General features: G+C 39.5%; 1 protein-coding gene across 1 annotated transcript; it reads right to left on the minus strand.

Moving 5' to 3' along the window:
* Positions 1-625: 625 nt before the first annotated feature.
* Positions 626-13,022, minus strand: mhc100494167 (HLA class II histocompatibility antigen, DP beta 1 chain-like [provisional]). The gene is made up of 7 exons (XM_002934793.5): positions 12,799-13,022; positions 10,311-10,398; positions 8,263-8,529; positions 6,413-6,673; positions 5,638-5,916; positions 3,656-3,753; positions 626-1,934 (listed from the first exon to the last, which is right to left on the minus strand). Exons 2-7 carry the CDS (start codon positions 10,357-10,359, stop codon positions 1,839-1,841), a joined length of 1,050 nt encoding a protein of 349 aa, XP_002934839.3. The 5' UTR covers positions 10,360-10,398; positions 12,799-13,022; the 3' UTR covers positions 626-1,838.
* Between the last annotated feature and the right edge of the window lie 558 nt (positions 13,023-13,580).

The following is a 13,580-nucleotide window of genomic DNA, read 5'->3' on the forward strand; positions in this document are numbered from 1 at the left end:
AACATACAGTACAAGTAGAAATAATATTATTGCAAATTTCAGTCTTTGTAAATAAATATACATAAAAATATGTCAGCTTGTGCCAAGGCCCCTCTATATGCATGAGCGTTACACTGCCTATCTGAGTAAACAACTGTATGGTGCATTCAAACTGATTAGTCCCCCAGCAAACAGTGTGACTGAGGAGTGAGACCATATTGCACTTACCCTTATCTCAGAAGCTCTAGTGCGAAAAAAAGCTTTTAAGCCCCAGCTAATTAAGGTAGAAAATCCTTAATGAGAAAGCTGAGCAGCCATACACCATGAAGTGCCCAATAAAGTTAGAAAAGCAAACAAACGTGCCTACAGAATGTAAGCAAAACAAAATTACATGCAAAAGCATATGCAAACGCCATATCTGCCTTAAAAGAAACTAAGAAGAAGTGGTTTAAAAAGTATAATAATATGTAACAGCTATAAAGCTCCATCTGCTGACTAAGGGTGAAGGCACGCTGAGCTACTAGTAGCAGCTACTTTTTTAAGGCTACTAAACGCCAGAAAATACCCTGCCATAGACAGTACTGAGAATTGCCTCTGCTTAAACACACATAGTGACAATGTGTAAATGATCAGCATTGTCTTTTTTAGTAGCCCCGACAAGCAGGCCCGGATTTGTGGCAAGGCCACAAAGGCCCAGGCCTAGGGTGGCACAAATTTAGGGGCGCATGCGCGATTGGGGAGCTTGTTCGCGCATGGGGAGGGGGTGGCCGGATTTGAAATCCGCCGCTCTCGAGAAATGGCTGTGTGTCTTCACCCTTAAGGTGGTTCTACTCACAATTGTAACAACCATTTATTTCTTCTAAAAAATGTGTTCCCATTAGATACAATCCTTAAATGTTTCAAGAAGCAAGAGGCAGCTTTAAAGGCAAATTGAAAAAAGGTTACAATAATCATAATTGCAGCAGAGCACAGGGTGCATGCGGTGATGGGCATGGTGATGCCCCTGGCGCTTGTAACATTATGTAACATATGTCTACATCTTTGCTTGATTTGGCCACCTAGGTGGAAGAACCATAAACTGTCCTCCCAGTAATCTACTGTTAATCAATGGAGTTGGGGTATTTTACTGATACTGTTGAACACCTGTAGGGGGTGGAATCAGCAGCCATCTAGGGTAGAGTTTAAAGGAAAAGGAAAGGCAATAGATTAGCTGCAATAATAACAAACCTGAGTTAAGAGCCCTAGAAGCTCCCTCTGTTTGTTTAAGATAGCAGCTGCCATTTTAGCTAGGTCTCTGTAACTTCCGTTCTGCAGCTCTAGCTACTGGTAGCTCAGATCACACATTCTAATAGGCAGGAGAAGGGAGAGAGCTGCACAGAGGGCCCAGGGAATGAAGGATTTTTCTGTGAGAGAATGTTTGATACTGAAGAACATGTTTACACAAAAGAAGACAAGAAATCCTGTGTTTCTATTGATAGAGGACTGCAGCTTTTCTGTGAGTGCTTATGGCTGTATTTACATTGGCCTTCCTAAAAAAGGTTCCTTTAACAGAAATTCCAACACCCCCAAATTTAAGTGCCCTCCTTAGTCCATAACAAAGTTACAGATGTAAATAATTAATTTAGCCAACAACATTTGGGACAAATAATGTATGTTTACACATAATGTCAACATAACTGACCTGCAGATTGGCCTTCCAGGAGTATTTAGAAGGCTAGATACCATGACTTTGCAATAGAGGCACATGCCTAGGGCACAAAGTGTATGCATGGGGGGGCTAGGCACATACCTCTTCTGTTGCCTATAACATACCAAAATGTAACTTAAAGGTGAACTGCTCCTTTGAAATATATGTTTGTTTAATGTGTGGTCTCCACATTCATATGATCTAGCTCCTGCTGGTCTTGTGCATCCCATGCACGATTTACACGGGGTTGTGAATGTTGATTTTCTGACTGTTGGAAGACAAAAAAAAAGTTTGTTTGTTTTCTATAGTGCATTGTCTATATATTATTTTAAATATATTTCTATAAACAAATAAGCAAATAAAGCACCTTATAAGCATTTATAATGCTGACAGCCTAGTTTAAGCTCTTCTTGCTCAAGGTTTGGGATAATAAAGACAAGGTATTTAATGTAGTAGAATCTAGTGCATGGCTAATGTATTTATTGATGTACAGAAAATTCCAGTGTGTGAAAAAAAACTCTCCTACAAAGAGTCATTTTTTAAAGAGATAGGCTCAAGTAGCAAAAATTGCAGCCCTTAGAGCTCCCTCTCTACTCCGTGCTGGGTGGAAGAGAAAGGGCCCCTAGTGCCTTGGGTCACCAGGCACTCTTAGGGGCTGATTTACTAACCCACGAATCCGACTCGAATTGGAAAAGTTCCGACTTGAAAACGAACATTTTGCGACTTTTTCGTATGTTTTGCGATTTTTTCGGATTCTGTACGAATTTTTCGGATCCAATACGATTTTTGCGTAAAAACGCGAGTTTTTCGTATCCATTACGAAAGTTGCGTAAAAAGTTGCGCATTTTGCGTAGCGTTAAAACTTACGCGAAAAGTTGCGCATTTTTCGTAGCGTTAAAACTTAACGCTACGAAAAATGCGCAACTTTTCGCGTAAGTTTTAACGCTACGCAAAATGCGCAACTTTTTACGCAACTTTCGTAATGGATAGGAAAACTCGCGTTTTTACGCAAAAATCGTATTGGATCCGAAAAATTCGTAAAGAATCCGAAAAAATCGCAAAACATACGAAAAAATCGCAAAGTACCGATCATTACGAAAAAAACGCAATCGGACTCCATTCGACCCGTTCGTGGGTAAGTAAATCAGCCCCTTAGCTTAAACATTCTGAATGACAAAACAAGGTAAAAACATGCCCCTATGCCCCCCCATCTCATTTTCCTTTATACAGTGCTGCACACAGAGACTCTGTCACAGACCCCATGATTTGTTCTTAATTTTGGGACAGCAGTTTGGGAGTTAATCCTGTAGGTGTTAAGGTGGCCATACACGCACCGATATTATCGTACGAAACCTCGTTTCGTACGATAATCGGTGCGTGTATGGCATGTCAGCGAGCCGACCGATATCGCAGGAAGCTGCTGAAATCGGTCGTCTCGCCGATCGGCCAGGTTAGAAAATTTTGATCGGGTGCCATAGAAGGCGCCTGACCAAAATTCTCCCTTCAGAGCTGAATCGGCACAAGGAGGTAGAAATCCTATTGTTTCTACCTCCTTACCTGCCGATTCAGCCCTGAATGGTGTGTGGCGGATCTGACGATGTTTCGTGCGACCGATGGTCGTACGAAACATCGTCAGATCGCCACGTGTATGGCCAGCTTTAGGCACTGCCTTAGATGTAAAAAATACAGCACTCAGCACTGTGCGGTTTTCTGTAAAGAAAAACGTTATGATTCACAAAATAACAAGATTATGGAAATACTTAAAGGGGTGGTTCACCTTTTTATAGTTTTTGAGCAAAAATAGAAATAGTTAAAAAAATTAAAAAATTCCCAATTCCTATTTGTTTTTTTTCTTGTATCTCGAAAAACTCAAATTTTGATAAAACTGACCCTAATGTACTACAATCTATTTCATTCATTATACAAAATATTATTTATTTTTTTGACATGCCAGGCTAGATCATAAATATCCAGTGTGTTACAAATTACCTTAATCCTGTACAGTATAATTCCAGCAACCAGTAATAAAACCAAAAACAGAATGAGCACATAGATCCAAACTATTTTGATGGTTGCAGCTGGTGCACCTGTTAGATGGAAAAAAAACATTCATTAGATGCTTTTTCCTTCATTCCCACATAGAGATACATTCACGTATCATACTGTGTACTATATTGGCAAGGCTTATAAAATACCCCCAGCAGCAGGCCAAGATATTTATTTAGCCTTCTAGAGGCATTTATTGCGGGCAGTGTGTGAAAAAAGCACAAGATGATTTTTAGGATATGCTTTAAGAGCCACTATACCCTCATTTTTGCATAATGTAAATTTTAAAGGTTAAATGTATTTACACTGTAGAAGTATGGGACCGGATATTCATAATGCTCAGGACCTGGGGTTTTACGATAAAGGGATAATGAGTTTCTCCATAATTTGGATCACCATACCTACAAAAAATATTTTAAACATTAAATAAACCCAAGAGGATTGTTTTGCCACCAACATGGATTCACATAGTTTAGCTACCATTGAATATAAGGTACTGTTTTATTATTACAGAGAAAAGGTAAATCATTGTTTAAAACGTGAATTTTTTTATTAAAATGGAATCTATGGTAGATGGCCTTCCTGTAATTCTGAGCTTTGTGGAAAACAGGTTTCTGGATGATAGATCCCATATGTTTAATTTATTCCTCCCTTCTAAGTAGGCATTACTGGCAAGGATTTTAGTTTTACCTTTGGCTAAGCATGCATTTTCTCTTTGGTGGGTTAGCTACAAGCTTCATTATCACCTCCTATTGTTCTACAGTGAAAACTCAAATTTACATAGGAGAACTAAACCATAAAAATGAATATGGCAAGAAATGCCAGTTTAAATATACCAAACTTATTGCACCAACCTAAAGGATTGTCATCTTTATAGTAGTAAAGATCCAGGCCTTCAAAGTTGTCACCATACTAGACTCCGTTAGAAGTATCTGTGACACTCACATGCTCAGTGCTCTCTGGGCAGCTGCTGAGAAGCTAAGTGTAGGGGTTGTTGCAAATTATCAATCAGAAAATGAGATTTGCCTGCCATAGAAGCTGATGCTACAGGGCTGATTACTAATTTCTGATGCTTACTGTGCTGGCTTCAGAGCTGCTATGTACTAATAATCTGATCAGCCTTATATTGTGACATTTATATTCTATATTTACAGTATATTGTGAGTGGGTCCCTAAGCTCAGAAAAGAAGATGGGGAGCTACTGGGGCATCTTTGGGGGCACAGATTTACCCTGCTAAAGGGCTGTGGTTGCCCTGGCCTGGTGCAGAAGCCAAAAACATTTTACAGTGTATTTTTGAGGTCCCACCAATATAGAATTTATTTACCTGGTTTTACCTTTTTTTGGATGTTTTCTAATTTCCTGAAAATGTAAAATAAGGGGTTCTACTGTATAATCGTATTCCAAGCTCCCACAAAAGGCTTGGCATAGCAGTTCAAGGGGTGTGGTTAAATAAATAGAACCATACATAGCACCCTCCATAGCAGGAACTACTACCTTGGTGTTTCATAGCCTGTACAGAGAAATATTATAAATCTAAAGGTGGAAAAACAATTAGATCTTTTCCAATATGCCCATGGTAAGCCTGTGCATGGCCACCTTTAGACAGCACAAACTATTTTAGAGTATAGTGGCCCTTCAAGCACTATTCACCAACAGAATATTACTAGATTCAGGCTGCAACATGGACTACTATGGTACAAATTATTTATAAGAAACCAGGCCCATATATTATATACATAATGGACATATTAAATAATGGATATAAGGTCATATTCACTAAAATTTAACACTTTAATTTCATGATTAGATCTAAATGAAGATCTCATTAATCTATTGCCTGTTGGGCAATAGATCAACACTTGCTTTGGTATGCTTTTGTTACTAATTTGTTTACATTTGTTTCTGGTTTGTTAATATTTCTTACCCCAATCCACACGCATTTCATTCTCCTTCAGACTGCGATGCTTAACTATGCAATGGTAATCTGCAGTACTTTCAGGGTCTTCTATAACCACTCCTATTTGGTATGTTAAGTCACCATTCGGCAGTGTTTCGCCCCTTATCTGCTCATCCACTAGGGAAATGTTCCCCTTATACCAGATCACATCAATATCACGAGGATAAAATCTAGTCACGTGACACATCAAACGGGCAGGGTCGGTGCCATCTGGTTCTCGATAAAGTATTCTCACCTTTGGAGTAGCTTAAATAAACAGTTAAAGTTTAAGAAGAGAGTGTAACAGGGGGAGCAGAAGTAACATGCACATCCTTATTCACTTTCCTTTGTGTCCTATATATGGAATTTTCATTTCCACATTCACAAAGTGATTCAGAAGCTGATTTGGTCCATAGTGAACCATGATAAACTCTCTTTCTCATTTGTAGAAAATTTTGTATCACAGTAGCAATTACTTGTACAGAGTTTGTAGGCACTGAGGATAGTGCACTGCACCTTCCCCTATGAAAGGGCTAAATTATTAATGGTGTGAAAAACATTAAGTGCAAAACCGTGTTTTCTTTAGAGTTTCAATGTACTTGGAGTGTTGCAACCAGGCACAAAATCTTGCAGTGATTAGTGAAAGCTGTACTGTTGGGCTAATGTCCATGGCTCACAACACTATACCTTTTGAGTTGTGTCCCCTATTCAACCCTGACTGAACACTATGACTGGCTGGTAAAGTTAGTGAAGCATAGTGTACCTGTTTTGCTGTACAGCCAAACCAGATTTTTTTGTAACCGTTCCTGGCATTCCTTTTCACTGATTATATTGTAAATTCCAAACTTTTTGTTCCATATCTGAACAATTCTCTGAGAAGCTGGGTGACTGGACTGCCATTGTGAAGTCTTCAGGTCGACATGCATAAAATGTACCCCATTGAGCGCGTAATATGTAAAGCTGCTCATCTTCCCACTTTCAGTATCCAGCTCACAGCCTTTTACAAACTGGAGAAAGAAGAAATCTGTGAAGAAAGAATTGAGAGTACTGAGAAACAAACTGCAGAAAGGGTCATTTCAGAAAAATGGCAGTTGCAGCACAACAAGCAGCACACATGTTTTGGGTTTTGCTTTCAAGCTACTGTTAATAGATGCATACTGACTGCAAATATGTAAAATTACCCCAGCCGGGCTCGAAACGTCCGTTTTTGAAATATATTGTGGAAGGAGAATCCGGGCCTGTTGGGGACTTGCACCACATACTTCTCTATAACAGTGTGCTGTGCTATCTTTGAACATAGATATATATATATGATCTATTAAAAGGAACATTGATAAACATTGATATTTGTACTTCAGCACACTGAACTTCAACTTTCTTCTGGGCCTATGATCTTGTTGCCACTTAAAAAGTAAGATTGATTTAGCAAATACTGTAAGTAATTTAATTTAGAATCTATGCAAGTTTATGTAATTTTAAAAACAGGGGTTTTTAGCTAAGCCTCAAGGTAAATCCCAAATTTTCTCAACTATTTACCTCTGGTCATTTCCCCAAATGGTTGCATTTATTGGGATATGCAAATTTTATGATCATAACTTTTTAACTAAAAACCCTTGTTTTTAAAAATATATGCACTTGCATAGATGAAACGGGGCCAGGGAATTTCCATTGATAAGTTATTCTGCAGGAAGAATGGGGAGAAGAGGGAAAAGATTACACCCGTGAAACCAATGCTTTTGTATATTATATAAAGAATGCAACTTAAAAGTAGATGCAATGTGAGCAAGGGGCACAGTGCAAACAAATGACACCATGGTTGTAAATAAGCCAGACTGTCTCTGTGCTGAAGCACACAAATATACCTGGCTGTATTTTATTGCATTTTATACCTGTATATATTTTATTCCTCTCTGGTTTGCAGACCACTAACAAAATCTTTTGGAGCTGGACAGCACCTACTAAATGCATATATATATTATATATATATATATATATATATATGAATTGGAAAAAGAAGCCGCACTCACAGGACTTAAGTACAAAAATAAAAAACTTTTAATGGTAAATCAGTGAACTGACGTTTCGGCTGAACACCTCAGCCTTTCTCAAAGAAAAGAAAGGCTGAGGTGTTCAGCCGAAACGTTAGTTCACTGATTTACCATTAAAAGTTTTTTATTTTTGTACTTAAGTCCTGTGAGTGCGGCTTCTTTTTCCAATTCGTGTTCATTCTAATTTTGAGGATTGCACCCAGGCCAAGCTGTGGATTATACGTGAGTGCCAGTATTTCATTTTGTTTATATATATATATATATATATATATATCATAGTTCTATTGCAGTTGTCCTCAAATTGGACATAGGGGCACAAAGTTAATGAGTACACCCCTGTGGGTCAATGCAGCTAGCTGAGCAAAGCTAAGAATTAATGGTTGCCATGAATAATTGCCCAGTTGCAAATTTGCAAAGAGTAAGTAGGCCCATTGTCACAATACTACAGGAAAATACTAACTCCTCAGATTGCCATATTTTTAAATAAATATGGAGAAAACACAGCAGGTTAAGTATATATGTGCCTTTTTGTTACTAAAATACTGTAAATGGCATGTAATCTTACCATCATTCATATAGGTCATGTTTGTGTCCCTCACAAGATCATCATAATCACCATAACGCAGACGTTCACAAATCTGGCAATGGGAAGTCTGGATGCTTTCTGACACAAATAATTTCCCTTCTGATCCAAAACCATTTATATATTTAAATATCTTGGTTTTGCTGTTATATATTCCAGTAGGTATATCGTCAATGAAGCTTATCACCTGATTCGCTGCTTGTTGATTTTCTCTGTAGATGTGTTTGTACCAGCCAAATATATGAATTTCTAGGGAAAACATCAGCATCGTGAAGAAGTCATATAAAAGGTGCAGACAGTGTTACTTGCATTCAAAGCAAAATCATTAGAAATATACACAAGCTAGCAGATTTGCTGATATTTATTGTTTCTGATAAAACTGTCACTGTAGCCTGCCTCAGGTCACCTTTCAAGATCAGTTTGAGTTTATATATTGCTGGTTATTGAACTGTAATGCTTAGCTTGCAACGAGTACCTCAGTTTTTATATCTTGCTGTAGTGAGGCAGATACCTTCCAGCAATAGCCAGCACAGCAGTAATATATTTTTGTTTGAACCCAACTGATTTTTTTTTATTTTAACCAGTAAGTTACTACGGTTTACTTAAATTGGTCCTATCCATTTCCAAAATATATTTTTATGTGATTTACCAAAATAATAATGCCCTTAACGCAGACCTTTCCCTGCCCCATGCCAAACTATCAGCAGCTGTGAGTGTTCTACACTGTCATGACTAGGCTTATCCTCTGCAGTTCTGAGTCAAGGACAGGCTTTGAAAGAGCTACGGTATAAGGCAGTGCTGTCCAACTGGCGGCCCCCCTCTGTGTGGCCCCCCACCTGTCTGGCTGCTTTGATGGCTTACTCTTGTGTAAGCTTTAAATTGTAACAGTACTGTGATTAACTGCCCCCCCTGCATGGTTCTCACCTCAGATTCAGGCTGTAATCAGGCTGTATTGTTTAAAAATGTTTTGTTCACACCTTTTAATCTCTGCATTGTTCACCCCCTGCAGTGTTCACACCTCAGGCTCAGGCTGTAATCACCCCCATTGTTCCCCTGTTCACACCTCAGGAGCAGTAGAAACCCACAAATAATCCCTGCATACTACAAAAAGAACATATACTGAGGTGGTACTGCAATTAAAAAGTTTTTTTAATATATAGTTATTGTGCAGACTGTAGGAGCAGTGCCAACATTGTGTCACTGTAGGCTGCCTGTGTGTGCCATACACACAGGCAGCATAGGGCAAGCAAAGTATGGCACACACAGGCAGAGTAGGGCAGGCAGAGTATGGCACACACAGGCCAAGTTTGGCACAAACCAGCCAAGAATGGCACACACAGTGAAAGTATGGCGCACGCAGGCAGGGTAGGGAAGGCAGAATATGGCACACACCGGCAGGGTAGGGAAGGCAGAGTATGGCACACACAGGCAGAGTATGGCACACACACAGGCAGGGTAGGGCGGCAGAGTATGGCAGGTTTTTGCTGTACTACAACCATTAATATGGGTGTGGTCATGTGATAACATGGGTGTGGTTTTAAGTGGGTGCGGTTTCAAAAAGGGGAGTGGTCAAAACTGGCTTCCATTATCGGCCCTCCACCACGTAGGTCGGAAAAATTCCGGCCCTCGGTACAACAGAAGTTGGACAGCACTGGTATAAGGCATTAGATCAATAAGCACTGTTACAGGGCCTCTAATCTTCCGCATACTACTAAATCAAATTGGTTAATGACCATTAACTACTTTACAGGTATGGAATCCATTATCGAGAAACCCATTATCCAGAAAGTTCCCAATTAGGGGATGGCCATCTCCCATAAAGTCCATTTCAATCAAATAATTTACATTTTTTTTTAATTATTTCTATTTTCACCGTAATAATAAAACACCTACTGGGTATAATGAATGTTTAAATTATTTTGCAGTAGACAAAATATGGAAATACAAATTTCCAGAGACCCTTATCCAGAAAACCCCTGGTCCTGAGCATTTTGGATAAACAAGTCCCGTACTGATTTTTTTCAACCTACCTGCTGACACCGAGGAGAACAGAATAAATGCAGGCATCAATATGTCCATCCTGCATGATCCTGGTTTACAAATACCAGTAGGCCGGTTCTAATGATAAAAAAAGTAAAGAACCTTTTAGTATAGATTGCAGATAGAAGACATGTGTAGAGATCATGTTGAGTGTCGAATAGATTCCCCTTGCAAAAACACTTTCCACCCGAGTTATAGGCAGATCTGCAGAATTTTGCAAAGAAAGCCAACAACACTTTGCCAAATAATATGTGATAGATCACAGCCATTATTGAATTTGCACAAACAGCATTAATAAATAATATGTAGGGCCTAGTTCTGAAATGTAAGATCTGGAGCATTTGTTTGACTTTTAAGTTTATTTAGGTTATATTGCTAAGCAACAGATTATTTGACACCATGTACATTGTAGTATGCGTTTTGTTTCTTGTTTTGTGCAAATCACGCTGGAAACTTGCACGCGCAGAGAGATGTCTGTTGTCCAGCATATCAGCAGAAAAGAGAGCACACCAGTCTTCTGGAGCGTCTTATAAAAACTCCCTCCAATTAGAAAAATCCCTACAAAAAGAACTGACAGACTCTTAAAGGACATGTAAAGCCTACAATGTATATCAGTTGGGCATGTCTCCCCACACAAATGGCATCATAATCTTAATTTTTAAAAGTGTTTCCCTTTTTCTTTGTAATAATAAAATAGTACCTTGATTCTAAGTGATATAACTAATCCTTATTGGAGGCAAAACAATCCTACTGGCTGTAATTAATGTTTGAATAATTTTTTAGTTGACTTAAGTCATGGAGATCCAAATTATCAAAGACCCCTTACCTGGAAAACCCCAAGAATGCTACATCAACACTACCTTACAACAGTGTGTAAACATTTGGACGTGTCAAAATGGCTATTTTCTTTGTTCCTTTGTTTTATAACGTGTAAAATAAAATGCAGCTGTACATTAAAGGGCACCTAACACCCTAAAATCGCTTCCCCCACCAGAGTTAATAGAGCCCGGACTCCTGTTGGGGGAAAAATAGCTCCCTACAGTGTTACGCTTCCTGCATCTACATCACATGCTTTATAAATAAGTTAATAATTATTATTTACAGAGAAGCACACTTTCTTATGCCCACAATCCTGCTGTGAGAGCTATAAACTTGTAGGCGCTGGAAGGAAGGGGGCGCAGGGGCTCAGAAAAGTAAAGAGGTGGCATACTATGGGGCATATTTATTATGCTGTGTAAAACGAATTCGCAGAGAAAACATACCTCCCAACATTTGAAAAATGAAAAGAGGGACAAAAAGATTTGTCGCATGCAGCATGGCAAATGTTTTTGAACACCCACACTTTGTGGCCACACCCCAATTACCACACCCCATTTTCTTTTCAAAAAATACTCCTTTTATATAGTTGAAATGGTGGGATCAGACGCAAAATGTGCTATACCCTCATACTGTACTACCTAAGGAAAACAATATAGCAACTCCTACATATAAAATACAAATATAGAGAGAAGGCAGTCAGTTATAAGTGAGTTATAACTATCTACCAGCTTTACCCCCCATACACAGTGCCCCCCATACACAGTGCCCCCCATAGAAAGCACCCCCAATTGACCCCAGTCAGTAGCCCCCATACAGAGTGCCCCCATAGAAAGTACCCCCCATAGACGCTCCTTTTTCTTCTTTTGTGGCTCTGCTTCTTGTGCGGCGGCGGGCCTTTTATAAGGTTACAACCTTATAAAAGGGCCTGTCGCCGCCGCACAAGGAGCGTAATCTTTTACGGAAATGCAGGACATCGGGATGCACTATAAAACACGGCACAGTCCCGCGGAAAGCTGAACAGTTATGGTATGGAGAAAACAGTGTAAAAAGCTGTGTGAAATAAATGGAGAAGATTGACGTCCAAACACCAGATTTTACGCCGTCATTTTACGTAAGTTCCAGCAAGAGAAAAACTGCATAAAAAATATTACTCTGATTTTATGATGGTTTTTGCATGGCCTGTAGATGTGCAGCAAATTTTCTCTCTGGTTTTTACACAGCATAATAACTAGGCCCTTAAGAGTTAAACGTATGAGTGCAGGGAGTGGGTGGGGAGCTCTGGGGGCTGCACGTTTATACAGGAAGTGGAGGCAGAGACTGGAGTGCGTACTAGAAGCATAGGCACTCAGTAGAGAAAGCAACAATGTACTAATGAGGAGTTAATGGGCCTCACCAGAAAATCAGTTTATTTTTCATAAACACACATTAACTCTTCTCAGAGTGTAGGTGTATCTATTCATACATTAGCTGGCAGCGACTGAGGTTATCCTACATGTGGTATTTCTGCTATTAGAACTAATGTATCCGAAACTTTCATACGAATTCTTATTCAGTCTGCTACGCCCAGTAATTGTCAGGGCTCAGGAGCTCATGTCTACTCTCTCCCGCAGCCCTCCGTCACGCCTCGCGTAACGCCACCCAGCTCCTGGCTACACATACCTGTCAGGCCCCCGGCAGGCGTAGCGCTTTCTTGCTTCCTAGTTTGCGGCTCCCAGGGAAAGTCAACAGCACAAGTCGGTAGGAAAAAGAGTGAAGCGGAATCTCCGAAACGTAGTTCAAGCTGAAAGTTAGGGTTGGATATAACAGCCCCACAGCAGAGCAATATATACACCAAATTGTCACGGTGACTGAACTAGAAAATGAAAGTAAAGCAGCTTTGAAACAACGGGGACAGCTCCCCCTACAGTTCACGCTTCTAATAACAGTAAAAGGAAAACCCCCTCAATGTATTAATTAGGAAACATGGAACACGATTGCGTGGTTAAACTGAAAAAAAATGAAGAAATTATCTGTACTAGTCAAACAAGAGCATAATGCTATGTCGAAAGTCATGCAAATCAGTAATGAAGGTGCAGTTACTGCTGAACCCAGCCCAGCCCCACAGAGAACATATAAATCACAGACGTGATGGCAGAAATCAGGATAAGGGCTCAGACCTCAAGTGGTTTCGTTGTGCCGAGGATGTTAGTACTGGTACAGTACACTTTTGTATTATTTCTATTTTATTACTGTATTGACCTTTGTTGTATTAATTTATTGCACTTTTGCAAAGTCCTTCATGAACAAGTGCTGCTATGTAAATAAATGTATACATACATTAATTGTTCTTGTATTGCTTTTGTTATGTTCCACGTTTACTGTGTGCATTTAGCCAATATATTTAGCTATAGGTGGCCATACACTGGCAGATTTCAGCTGCTGATTCAGGTCCTTCTGGTCCA

This window comes from Xenopus tropicalis, chromosome 1 (genome assembly GCF_000004195.4).
Source record: "Xenopus tropicalis strain Nigerian chromosome 1, UCB_Xtro_10.0, whole genome shotgun sequence".
NCBI lineage: Eukaryota > Metazoa > Chordata > Amphibia > Anura > Pipidae > Xenopus > Xenopus tropicalis.

Excerpts from the sequence above, each read along its gene's own strand:
- mhc100494167 (XM_002934793.5), bottom strand. The coding sequence starts at position 10,359 with ATGGACATATTGATGCCTGCATTTATTCTGTTCTCCTCGGTGTCAGCA. Across the intron at positions 6,674-8,262 it reads CATGACCTATATGAATGATG|ATTTCTTCTTTCTCCAGTTT; the intron begins GTAAGATTACAT and ends CTTTCTTCACAG. Across the intron at positions 1,935-3,655 it reads TTATACTGTACAGGATTAAG|TCAGAAAATCAACATTCACA; the intron begins GTAATTTGTAAC and ends GTCTTCCAACAG.